This window comes from Perissodus microlepis, chromosome 18, assembly GCF_051167445.1.
Source record: "Perissodus microlepis isolate ML-2025 ecotype Zambia chromosome 18, ASM5116744v1, whole genome shotgun sequence".
Lineage (NCBI taxonomy): Eukaryota > Metazoa > Chordata > Actinopteri > Cichliformes > Cichlidae > Perissodus > Perissodus microlepis.
In genome coordinates, this window is record NC_140478.1 from 13,720,541 (window position 1) to 13,733,059 (window position 12,519).

The 12,519-nt window shown below is 39.3% G+C and overlaps 1 protein-coding gene across 3 annotated transcripts; it reads right to left on the reverse strand.

Moving 5' to 3' along the window:
• Positions 1–471: 471 nt before the first annotated feature.
• LOC146367495 (spindlin-Z-like) lies at positions 472–6,434 on the reverse strand. Of its 3 annotated transcripts, none has more exons than XM_084912865.1 (5): positions 6,201–6,434; positions 5,111–5,152; positions 4,133–4,392; positions 1,952–2,185; positions 472–1,579 (listed from the first exon to the last, which is right to left on the reverse strand). In XM_084912865.1, exons 2-5 carry the CDS (start codon positions 5,128–5,130, stop codon positions 1,374–1,376), a joined length of 720 nt encoding a protein of 239 aa, XP_084768991.1. In that variant the 5' UTR covers positions 5,131–5,152; positions 6,201–6,434; the 3' UTR covers positions 472–1,373. The 3 variants fall into 3 exon arrangements, with proteins under 3 accessions (XP_084768991.1, XP_084768990.1, XP_084768992.1); XM_084912864.1 differs by lacking the exon at positions 6,201–6,434 and adding an exon at positions 5,777–6,048; XM_084912866.1 differs by lacking the exon at positions 6,201–6,434 and adding an exon at positions 5,278–5,750.
• Between the last annotated feature and the right edge of the window lie 6,085 nt (positions 6,435–12,519).

Genomic DNA, 12,519 nt, shown 5'->3' on the forward strand with positions numbered 1-12,519 from the left:
AACTGTTCCCTGATTTCCTGCCCTTTAAATAGAAGCTAATTAGGAATTTGGCTCAGGAGAACTAAACTTTATCCACAGCAGTGTTTACATTTTGTTATTTCAGCCATGGTAACCACGTGACTCAATGGATAAAGTACAGCTGATTCACCAGTGTGTAGTAGCTACTGAGTCTGTTTTTCCAATAAACAAGATGAGAGTGAACTGTGGGTTAAAGAGAGGCTTCTCCTTATGAATAAAGCTAAAATCTGGCTACCTGCAAAGTCAACCGCTCCATCAACAAGCTCTGGTGTCTCGGGTTATTTAACCAGAGTTTTCATCTCTAAAATCTCAAGTCTGACTTGTTTTATGAGTGACTAGTGAGTGTTTTCTGTTTGGCTAAACTCATGCATCATGCTCCCTGGACATAAATATTAACAGCGCTCAAGATAAACGTGTTAATAGGAAACATCTGGAAAAGAAAATACAACCAGCTTTGTTGTACGTTCATAAAAATGTCTTTTTTATTTACAGAACAAAACATATTTAGGGTCACAATGAACAGTATTTCATTCATTTTTGGCAACTAATGAAGACTTTCAGTCCAAAATACTAAACATTGTTGGTCGCCAATTTGAACTACATAAATAGTGCGTAGCACAAACACCGTCTCAAACAACTTGACATCAACATCAGTGTTTCTGATATATTTTAATGTAGAAAAACTGACAGTTTGAATGATCAAACGGAACAGAAATATCATACATGGATTTTTCACTTATTCTGTTTTTATATTCACGCGAGACACCAGTCTCATTAATGCTTATACAAGTCAACAGAAATCTGAGTTCACTGCGATGGGAAATCAGCACACATGGTTTTCTATATTCAACAAACTGAGGCCTACCAAGTGACACACATGAAGCACAGCAGACACAGTTTTCTTTGTTGTTTTTTTGTTTGTTTCCTTACCAGCAGCAGAGCCAGATATTCCAGATTCAAATAAATAACACAAGCATAGAAAAGAAAAACATTAGTTTGATGTGTTGTATGAACTTTTGTTGAGTTTGGGAGTCGCACCATACAGCAACGCCTGCGATTTACTCCATTTCACCTGCTGGGCTACACAGCTGATCTCAGATCTGCTTTATTTACACGGAAGAGGACTTTAAGTGCCATATTTTAAGTTTAACTTAAAATTCAGAATCAAAACCAAGATGTGTTGTTATCATAGAATGACGCAGGCCCATATGGGACAAGATGAGAAAATAAAAATGGCCTTTTCGGCATGTTGCCTCCCACTGGAGGAAAGCTGAAACCTTTAACACTTTAACAGGTAACGACTTGTTGGAGTAAAACTTGAGCCAACAGCTGAAGATGAAACCAGACAGTCAGTACTAGGTGGTCTTCACCAGGTCGTAGACGTGGATGTGAACATCGTCGTCATACTTTATGTAGTAGACGGTGGGCTTAGCCGGGACCTGGTAGATGACCAAACCCGTCCTCTTCAGACCGTTATCTGTGACGTACTCTACCTGCTTCCCGACGAGGCTCTCTGGCTCCTCACCTGGCTTCCTGTCCGCTGGCAGCAGGTGTTTGTTCTCTGGATGGCAAACAGAAAAACCACATGATGCCGTGCTGAACAGCATTTACTCAGCCACATAAGTTTATTTGCAACAGGCTTCCAAGCCTGTTACCTGTCGTTTGAACATGACCTTTAACCCACCACCTGTGCTTGCCACAGTTCATTCATGAATAAATTCCTCTATAGCAGCAGATCATACTCTCCTAACTAAGCAGAAATTCTGAACAAAATGTTCAGGAGGAGAAGAACGAGCCAGAGATGCTGGAGTGTTTTGCAATGCAGACTATGTAAATTTGTCCTGTTCTCTTCCTCCCACTTTTCCAGGAGGATCGGAAATATAAAACACTGACAGTTTTATGCACACTGACAGCGAAGCTCACATTACCATACCTGACTCCGGCAGGACGTGCAGGTCCCCGTCCTTATAGTCGTCCCACAGCTGGTACATGTAGAGCACCGGGTCCTTCTCGTAGGTGATGTAATACCAGTGGGTCATGATTGGGGCCCGGGACAACACCATGCCTCGCCACTCATTTTTCTCCCCGTCCTCCTTCTCGAACAGATGCTCCACTGCTCGACCCACCAGCTCCTCCGCCCCAGGAGGCACCTTGATCTTATTGTTCACTGTGGAAATGAGAAGCCACTTCAATGAGTCCATCAATCCAAAAAATTTACAGACCCAAGACGACAGGATAAATGAAAACACTAAAATCTATTTTATATGACATTATAATTCCCCCAATACTTTATTCTGATGCTGCCAGCTTTACATTTTAAATTAGAAAATAAAAGACTATTTCTTAGTAAAGGACGACAAAGATCATGTTCAGCCGGGGTGTCAAAAATAAGGCCCCGGGGCCAGAACTGGCCCAGCAAAGATGCCAATCTAGTTCACTGGACGTATTTTTATACATTTTACAGGTTTTCTTGCTGATAAAGACCTCCCCGGTGGGCATTCATAATACACCAAAGTAATTTATTAATGGATAAACAATTAAAAGACAGAAAAAAATGTTCACGCTAACAATTAGTGCAATTTCTGTTTTCTCTATGGTCAGATTTCTGTGAATTAACAGAAAGTTTCTGTTTTATATTTATAGGACAGTCTGGGTAATGAGCAACCAGAACTTTTACACAATTATTTCTTACAATTTAAGCCCAGAGTCATGCTCACAGACTTCTTTCAGCAGCATTTCTTATTTTATGTATAAAAACTGAGATGTACTGCAGAAATTTTACTTTTTTTTCTTGTGTTAAAATATCTCAGGGGTTAAATGTGCAGTTATAACATATTAACATCTCACCATGTAAAATAAGGTATCCTGATATAAACCAATAAGCCACTGAAATTTAAATCATTTTATATGCTGGTAAATTATTATGCTGTTTAATACGGTCCTCAAGTAAAAAGAGAGAGGTGTGTTTTGTGTAACCAGCAGTAGTTATGTTGCTATTAAATACACAAAGTTCGTCACCACACCTGAGGGTGTGCTATGAATAGAGATTAGCGAGCCATGTAGAGCCTAAAGCCAGAGTTTTCAACATTACAAAGGTGGCTCTTTTTTTTCTTTTTTACCTGACTAGATCACCAGGGTAAATAACGGCTCCTACGCCAAGCCTATGCACAGCTTTACAGACGGTCATCTGCATGCTGTGGCTATGTAATGTCACCAGGGGGCAGTGCCACAAAAAACCCACGAGTGGGCTACTCTTGCTCGTGTTCAGGCAGCAAAGAAAAGCACTAAACTATAACACACACAGAGCCAGCCGAGTGTTTTTTTTTCAACCAATAAGCATTCTACAGCTTCATAGACGTCAAGCTATGCCCTGCTGGTTTTTTGGAAGGCTGCACACAAACAAGCCTTCATTTAGCAAGGCAAATATCGGTGCAAACAGACAAAAACGTGGCACCATAAAATGTTGAAAGCATACTCTTGGCAGGAGTGGATCATGTAGTTTTCTCCTGTCATAGCAGCACATGTTCTCAGCAACCTGTTATGTTAGAGGTGAACTGAATGATGTATCGTGTTTAAATTAATCAAGTTTAATGGCTCAAATGTGCATCAGCCACATCAGAAACAAAGAGCCTCAGTAATCTTTAATGGTTAAAATACATGGATTTTAACCATTAAAGATTTTCTTCCAGTATTCCTCTCTACTCGTTCCTGCTATTTATTTTTAAGCATTCGATGATGCCTATTTCTCTGACTGAAGCAGAAGTGGAGTCAAATGATGCGTCAATCCACACCCTTAGTGAGAATGTGCAATAAACCTCAGAGGGGAAACAAAATTCGTGTCTACCAGCGTGATGCGCATTATCTTCAACTGGGATTTTAGGTTTAATCGAGGCGGCTAATGCACAGCTATGGCAAATTTGCTTCACAGTGTATCCCCTCAGACCTAAATGAGATAAACACCAACACGAGATTCAACAGGGAATCCTACAAAAAAGTGACATGCAGCGTGATGCACTGCAGACATGACAGAGTCCATTTAAATTTCAATAATTGAGTATAAAACATTTAAATTCAAGCAAAATATCAGTGATTAGAGCTTCATCATGACACTCACCAACTTTCTCTGCCAGGACCTGCAGGTTGGATACCCGGCTGTCTTTGAAGAGCTCGATTCCGTAGACGCAATCGAAGCCGTCATATTTGACCATGTAGAGGGAGGTGTTCACAGACAGGCGCTCCAAAACTGTGCCCTTCCATTTGGTTACGTTGCCCTTCTCCCTCCAGGTGTGCTGAATCCTGCGGCCCAGTAGGTTGTCAGGGTCCGGACTCAGGGTCGACGCCGAGCTCTCACTCAGCTCTCCACTGCTGCGCTTCCTGTAAACAGGAATGGAGCAAGCGCCACGTTAGCATTCATACGTTAGTGCAGGTATGATGAACTTAAGCTGTTCCATCAGTATATTGTTTGCGTTACCTCTTATGACAGAGAGTTCAGTCAACCCAAACAATGAGAACTATCAAAATGTTACATAAACAAATGAGTGTGAAACAATTTTTAATTTAATATTCAAAAGCCATCACTTCAAAGTCGAGCTTCAAAGTAAAATCTGCCATGGGCTGTCATCTTTTACACTACTGAATCTTTAAAGCCTTTAACTTCACAGATATTGTGTGAAAATAATGTAGAGGGTTGGCTGTTGTATCTATACCATAAACAGACAGCAAAAACATTTAAAAAAAAAAAATTAAGTGGCCCATACGCTTTCTTATCAAGATTTCAATATGCCAGGTTAATAATTAAAAGCTCCTGCTATGCTGATAAACAAGCTCAAATAACAATATTTATAATTATCATCTAAGCACTCTGGATGGACTGGTTACAGACAACTGGTCACCACTGGCCATCTTTTCCAGGTCAGTAAACGTTTAAGCTTATATTTAAGTGCTGACTGATGATCTGACCATATGTTACTACAGTGTCATTCAAAGGGGAAGTAAATAAGTGAAATATGTGTGTGTGTGTGTGTGTGTGTACTGTGTTACATTGTAACAGCAGGGTCAAAGGTGTTAAATCTGACTTGCTGAATGAGCCTACCTGCCCCGTTTCTTTGACATGTTTCCATAAATTCACACAACCCTGTGAGAAACAAGACAAGTCATTTAATGAGTGTAACAGGACCTGCTGAAATGTGATCATATAATCAGAATATTTCTGGCAAAGAGGAGCAAACTCAAGTTCTCCGGCAGGTTTGCAGCCCTCACCTCAATCAACCACATCCATGCGAACAAGCATTACCGGATGTAAACAACATTACTGCGACAAGCCTGCTGCTAACGCTAACAATGCTAACACGACTACAGGTTACATATTTACAAAGCTAAGTTTTTATGGCTAATAAATGTGTAACTTCGCCGAGGCTAGCTGAATAAACGCCGCCGTTCGGAGTGCCGTCGGAAATGCCAAGCAACAGTGTGTCTAAAATTGGACCACGTAGGTGGTTAACGCCAGGAAATCCCCTCAGTCACCTTTCATTTTTTTTAAACGAGAAACATTTGTGAGATTTTGGCTTCTGCATTTCTGCACATAAGCTAGCTGAACAAAAGGAAATGCATCGCCATGTAAGCGCTGATTTCGCACCCTGTCTGCAGCTTCTGGATTACCGGAAAAAATAAGGGCTGAACATGAAAAAATAGCTTATATTACATCTGTGGTCGACTAGTTCACTAGGCGGGAGCCAGCAAAATAAGCTGTTTGCCCTACCTGATCAATAATTTCACGTGTTTGTCTTTGCAGAGCAGATTCCTCCACCTAAAGCAAGACACACGGAAACGAGACGGATTTGCTGACTACAACTACCAAGAGGAACGCGTAGCGCGCAAAGGACTATGGGTTTCGTAGTAAACTGTAAATTTTTCCTTTTGATTTTATCCAACCGCGAATAACTTTAAAAACATACAAGGTTTCCATATTTTTTATGGAAGCCCGTTTCCGCCACTAAAAAAGTATCCATAACTCGAAATTCCGAGTCATATTTGTGGAAATTTCAACTTATTAACTCGAAATTTAAAAAAGGGTAGCTCAAAATTTTGACTTTTTAACTCAGAATTTTGAGAAAAGAAACTCGAAATTTCGAGTTAGCACTGACAATCAGTAATCTACGTGAATTGCGTCATTTCCTTGTTACCCGGAAGCCGAAGTCCTCAGCTACAAATGCTAAGGTACCAGTATTACAGCCAGTCTTGAATGCACAAATTGCTGAGTATTTTCAGCGTGGCTTCACAAATGATGAAATCCTTGTGTTATTAGCTGAATCACGTGGCGTTACCACCAGCAAAGGTACTGTCGAAAGCGCCAATTTGTTGTTATACATTAGTAGCTCGCCATCCGGTTTTGAGTGCGCGTTCCTCTGAGTCATATCCTTCCGGGTAACAAGAAAATTACGTCATTCACGTAGATTACTGATTGACAGAGCTACCTCGAAAATTGAGTTACTTTTCGAGTTAATAGGTCGAAATGTCGAGAAAATAAGTCGAAATCTCGAGTGATGGATACTTTTTTTGTTGTTTTTTTTTGTTTTTTTTTACTGAATCTGGTACTCTTTTCCACACGGCTTCCATAATGTAGGATGTATGACCCAAAAAACTGAATTTAAGAACTGAAATTGAATGGTGCCAAGTGAAACTGAAAGCATTGAAGAGCTAAATTTAAAGAAGGATGGAATACAATTTCATATTCAATTAATTCCTTTTCAAAATATAAAATTCAGTTTCAATTTAGTGACAATCATTTTCAAACCAATACATTGGATTTTTAATTAGGCTAATTCAAATTCAGTTTTAGAAGCTTTTATTTAAGTTGAGCAATTCAGATTTGAATTTAACTTATTCAAATTCAGTTTCTGATGGCACAAAGGCATAGTTTTACATTCCTGTTTTGAGACACACATCTGAGTATGTCGGGTATTTTAGTGGATAAAATAAATTAAATTATTATGTATAATAGATGTAATTTTTTCATTTTTAGTTTATATTTTACCATAACAGTATTTATTTGATATTTATTGCTTTAATAATTCAACTGTTGCAACTAATGGTTTGGTAATTGATCAAAAGATATTTGTAACATTTGAGAGAAATTTCAAGCCATGTCCAAGAATTTGAAACAATCTAAAACACGTTAACTTTTAACCAAAAGAGCTGCAGTTTTTATTTGTGAATGTAGTAAGTGCTACACGAAAGGCATGATTGGTCGTTTTTGTAGGTGAAGTGTTTAATTCCACCACAAGATGTCAGACTAAACATAAACTCTCTGCCACTGTGTCTGGGCTTTTAACAGCCTTCAGCTATGGAGTCGTTGCTCTGCAGAGTGAACGATAGAGTACCTCTCTCTCTCTCACTCGCTCTCTCTCTCTGTGTGTGTGTGTGTGTGTGTGTGCGTACATTTTCAGGGTGAAAGCTCTTGGTTTTATCTTGTGCCAAACCACCTGTATGCGCATGACTCATATGTGATCAGAAGGTGAATAAAAACAGTGCACAAACTAATGACCATTTATTATTCACAAAATGTAATACATGCTAAGGTTGTCATACTTATATTAAATTACAGAAAAACAAACATAGCAGGGGAGAGCCAATCACATGGCAGATACAAAGGATTAAACAGCCATAACTGCCATAACTGTTATTGTGGACAGAAAATGAGTACATATGTGTAACATTGTTCTGTTTGTGTGTAGGCGGAGTACTCACCACTGCTTATTCTGGGATTATTTTAGCTTCCTTTTTAAAGTATTGTTTGTCTCTATCTATTTAATAGTATTTCACACGGTTGTTCTGTCCTCTTTGTTTCTACAGTTCCTGTGAATGGCTGCCTCCGGTCAGTATGCTGGGAGTTCACTCGTTGTTTGCGGTAAAATCTGCTTGTATGTATATTTAGTGTATGTCTAGTGGTGGTTGGCTGTCTCCCAGTAGCTGATGTATGACTGTCTTCTTATCCTTCTTCGTTCTTATATCATTTCATTAAAATTCTTCATAATTAGCCAGATGTGGCACCTAACCAAATACGAACTGTTTTGGCATCTTAATTGAAGCCTCTGCATCCTTTTACTAAAACTTAAAAAAAATATGTTTTTTGTAAACTTACAAAAGCAATTACATTAAAAAAGGGGGAGAGAGGAGGGGGGGTGTAAATGTCCTCCACCTCATCACCCACAACCAGCCACAGAAATAAAGCACCTTGAGGTGACTGCCTTTGTGATTTGGATCTTTGTAAAGAAAACTGAACTTAGTTTTATTCTTTAGTTTGATCAAATTTCTCACGCAGGCTACCTGATGCTTTGCTTCAAATGTGAGTGACATTGCTTTCAGTTGACTGCTATCAAAGTGTTTTTGTGGTTATATACCTGTTCTAGACCTTTAAAATCTCAAACAGAAAGAAATTAAAATGAACACATCAACAATATAATTAACAGCAACATTTCCTTATTTTTCCTGCATGACAAATGAAACCAAATTTAATCTGAATTGAACTGAATCTAACTTAGAGTGAGGTTTCCCCCCAACAGGACACAGAAGTAACCAACCAGCTGGGAATGTTAAAAAAAAAGAGGATTTGTAATGCTCACCTGTTACTGGCACTGTCAAAGCTTTACAGCATTGCCACCATTAATGATCCTAATATTGGCGGGGTGACCTTAGTGCTTCTGCTTCTTAAAGAAATGGATAAACATATGTTTAACTTCATCTGCACTCCTTGGACTTGCACTATATGGACAAAAAGCTCTGCTGTGGAAACCCATGTCATGAAGCTCTTGGTGCACACTTTTTGTGCTGATGTTAATACCAGAGGAGGTTTGTAACTCTGCAGTAACCAAATCAGCAGAGCACTGGAGACTTCTCCGCACCCTGCTTCTCAGCACTCTCTAAATACGTGCTCTGCTACTGCCTGGCTGAGTTGTTGTAGCTCCTAAACACTTAATAATGCCATTTACAGCTGATCGTGGAGTAACTAGGAGGGAAGAAATTTTGCAAACTAAATTGTTGCAACATCCTTCATCTTATTACAGCAGCATGCACAAACTCAGTGAGAATGACCCCTTCTTTCACAAATGTTTGCAAAGGCAGACCACATGGCTGGGTGCTTCATTTTATAAATCTGTGGGACTGGAAGCATCTGAATTTAAAGATTATGAGGTGTGGTCCAGTACTTTGTCTATTCAGTCACCCACTGGGATGCAAACTCCACAGTGGCTTTTTAAAAACCATAAGCTCTCAACTGGATTTGCTGATTTGATGGAAGTCATTATCTATCCTCCATTAGCAGCTATTGTTGTGATCTGAGTGAGCTTCTTAATCTAATTATGAAATTCCTGTTCTAGATTAAAACACTCTGACCGCATATATTCCAGATCATTTCACCGCAGACAAGAACACTGTGCAGTCTGAGTCAGAAACGGTGAACCATAAAGCTGACAGCATTTGTGAGAAAGCCAGTGTTGTATAGACACAAAAGCTGTCCAGCATCCAAGGATGCCTCCTCTGGTCCTTGCTGTTGTCACAGCAACAGAAAATGCCCGCATGTTGGAGAAGTGGTCCGGCTTCTTTTTCAACAAGGCCTTCAGTTCATCAGTGCAACGCACACAGTTTTCTGGGCAAAATTAAGTTTGGAGAGAGTGTAAATTATTTCCAAAACCAGTTTCAGTATCTCTTCCACGCGATTTTGTTGATTTCTGCTGAAAGTTGTGTGATTACAAAGCTCCAAAATACGAATCCCCATGTTTACTTGTCTGACTGACTGACATGTTCTGCTCCTTGGAGGTTTCACCAGCGCTGCCGTCACAGGAGGGGAGCCCACAGCGGCTCTCTCCCCTGGGACGCCATGAGAATACAGACTCCAAAAATAGAGGTATCCTCCTCTCCTTCCAACTTCTCAGCTCTTCTGTGTGCTCCTTTATTGGACTGAGGAGACACTCACAGATCAAGCACGCTCTCCTGAGCAGAAATTATCTGCATCCTGCTGAGAAATACTTTGGATGGTTTTTGTCAAGTCTTGCAGGGAGATTGCATAGTGTAGTTACAAAGTCAGCTCAAGGTTAGTGTGTGTGTGTGTGTGTGCATTGATTAGATATCACTATTATTAGCACCATCTCTATGCAACCTGAGCTAAGGCAGAGCTAAAGGTATATCATGGCTGTGTCATGCATGTCTGAAATTAAACCTGTATGTGTGTGTGTGTGTGAGAGAGAGAGCGAGAGAGAGAGCAGAGTATTGGGTTAAAAGAGACGTGCTGCTGATCAGCAGCTTTAATTAGATGGGCTCTCTTCCTATCTGGATCACAGTTCGCCTTTTTCTCTGAGGATAAAATTGCAAATATGCTTGGTACAACCCCGTGAGACATATCAAGACCAAACATGATGATACAGTGTCTTGAGTATTATGAACTGGATTTCAAAGGGTTTTGAGAGACTGTAAGGTCACAAGATACAGAACTACACATGGGTGTGTTTATACAGCAGGCTGCTGACTGTTCCTGTGCTTTCTTTCATGTTAAGATGAAAGCTAATTCCCCTTCAGAGAGACAGTTTCACAGGTCTGATAGAGTTTTCAAACAGCGTCTTTGGTCACATTTATCTAAGGAGAAATTTCATTCATATAGAACTGTGGAAAGAGTTTTTTTTTCAGCAGGTTCAGTGCAGGCCACACCTGTCTTTAGCTTTGAGTGGCTCACTTTTAAACAAATAGTTTAGTAAATTCAAATATCAAAAGTCGAAGTTTGCACTTTTCTAGTGAGAGAAAAATTACCTTTTAAATCCATGTGTATAATTTAATCTGTTGATATAGGAGATGATCAAGAGCTGCGTCATCTTTTCTTTACTGCATTTCCTGTAATCCAGACAGAAACATGAAAAATGCTTCCCCCCCGACATTCGAACCCTGTGTTTATTTCCCATTTTTAAAAAGCTAAAACGATTGAATGCTGAAACTGATGAAAATTATAGATTTTTTAAAGAAAGTATTCTCTGACTTTTATCACGGTATCACGATTCATAAATACATCCAAACTCCAATATAAAAGAAAGGAGCGCACATCTGCTTTTTCTCCAACAAACTTATTTAACTGTTGTTCAGGTCTGTGGGACCCATTTTCAATAAAATTGTGTAATTAATTATTTTTATTGGCCTTGGCTAACTTTGCCTGTCTTTTCCCACACTCCCACATATTTCAGCTTCTGTCTCACAGAAACAATTCTATATTTTTTCACACTCTCAAATTGCAGAGAAATATGGCTCTCAAAAATGATCAGACTGAATTATCCTGTTGCCAAAGAATGATTGTTGTGTTGTAACCATGTCCAACACAAATGGTGGTTACTCCTGTGAAGAACTTCTTATCCCCATCCAGAAAATTATCCGGATCAGGAAATGTTCCTGGTGAACAGACTTCAGTTCAGTGGGGCGTGATGTGTCGTACAGGTTACTGTAGCTGTTAGGCTTTTGATGTTTAGGCAGTCGTTAATCTGCTCAATTTCCAATTAAGTAAAAGATAATAACAAAAAATAAGCATCAATAATGATGTTTTTAGCGCATAAACAAACAAAAACAAATTGTACAAGTTTATTCATAAATGTTCTGTAACAGACTCATATGTGGTTATATGTATTGGAACTGGGATAAATTAAACATCTGTTAAGTATGTGTATATATATAGTTATGGCTGTATTGACCCTTTTTGGATGTGGTGGATCCACAAACAAACTGGCCAAGCTTTAAAAACACAACAAAAAAAGAATGTGCTGAGTCAAAATAGAAAACTTTCCTGTGGTCTGACAATATAAACAGACCACCAAACAAATTTTAATATTAGTCAATGATTACCAAAATAAATACAAAATAATTATTTTATTTAATGAGGGGAAAAAGCTGTCCGAACCTGCCTAACCCTGTGTGAAAAAGTAATTGCCCCCAGCCAGACTTGATGAACCAAGAAATCACTTAAATAGTACCTGTCTGACAAACTGAAGCAGGCTAAAAGATTAAAAACAACAACAACACATCATCCCACAGTCTAAAGAAACTGTTGAGAAATAAAGTCATCAGTCTGGAAAGCGTTACAAAGCCATTTCTAAGTCATCGGGATTTCAGTGAACCACAGTCAGAGCTATCATCCACAAATGAAGAAAACTTGGAACAGTGATGAACCTCCCCAACAGCGTCCGGCCTACCAAAGTTACTCCAACAGCGCGTTGATGACACATACAGGAGGTCACAAAAGAACCCAGAGGAGAAAGCAAAGCATTCAGTTTGTGTTCCAAAGCTCAAGCACACTCAGGTTATACAGCAGAACAATGACCTGAAACACACAAACAAGTCTACCTCTGAATGCCTAAAACAACACACAAAAAAACAAGCAAAAAAACCCCAAATGAAGGGTTTGGAGTGGCCTAGTAAAAGTCTTGCCTGAAATCAGACTGAGATCCTTTGGCATGACGTCAAACAGGCTGTTCA

Coding starts and splice junctions, on each gene's coding strand:
- LOC146367495 (XM_084912865.1), bottom strand. CDS start 5,130: ATGTCAAAGAAACGGGGCAG. Junction 4,393..5,110: donor ATGTCAAAGAAACGGGGCAG/GTAGGCTCATTC, acceptor TCCTGTTTACAG/GAAGCGCAGCAGTGGAGAGC. Junction 2,186..4,132: donor GGTCCTGGCAGAGAAAGTTG/GTGAGTGTCATG, acceptor TCATTTCCACAG/TGAACAATAAGATCAAGGTG.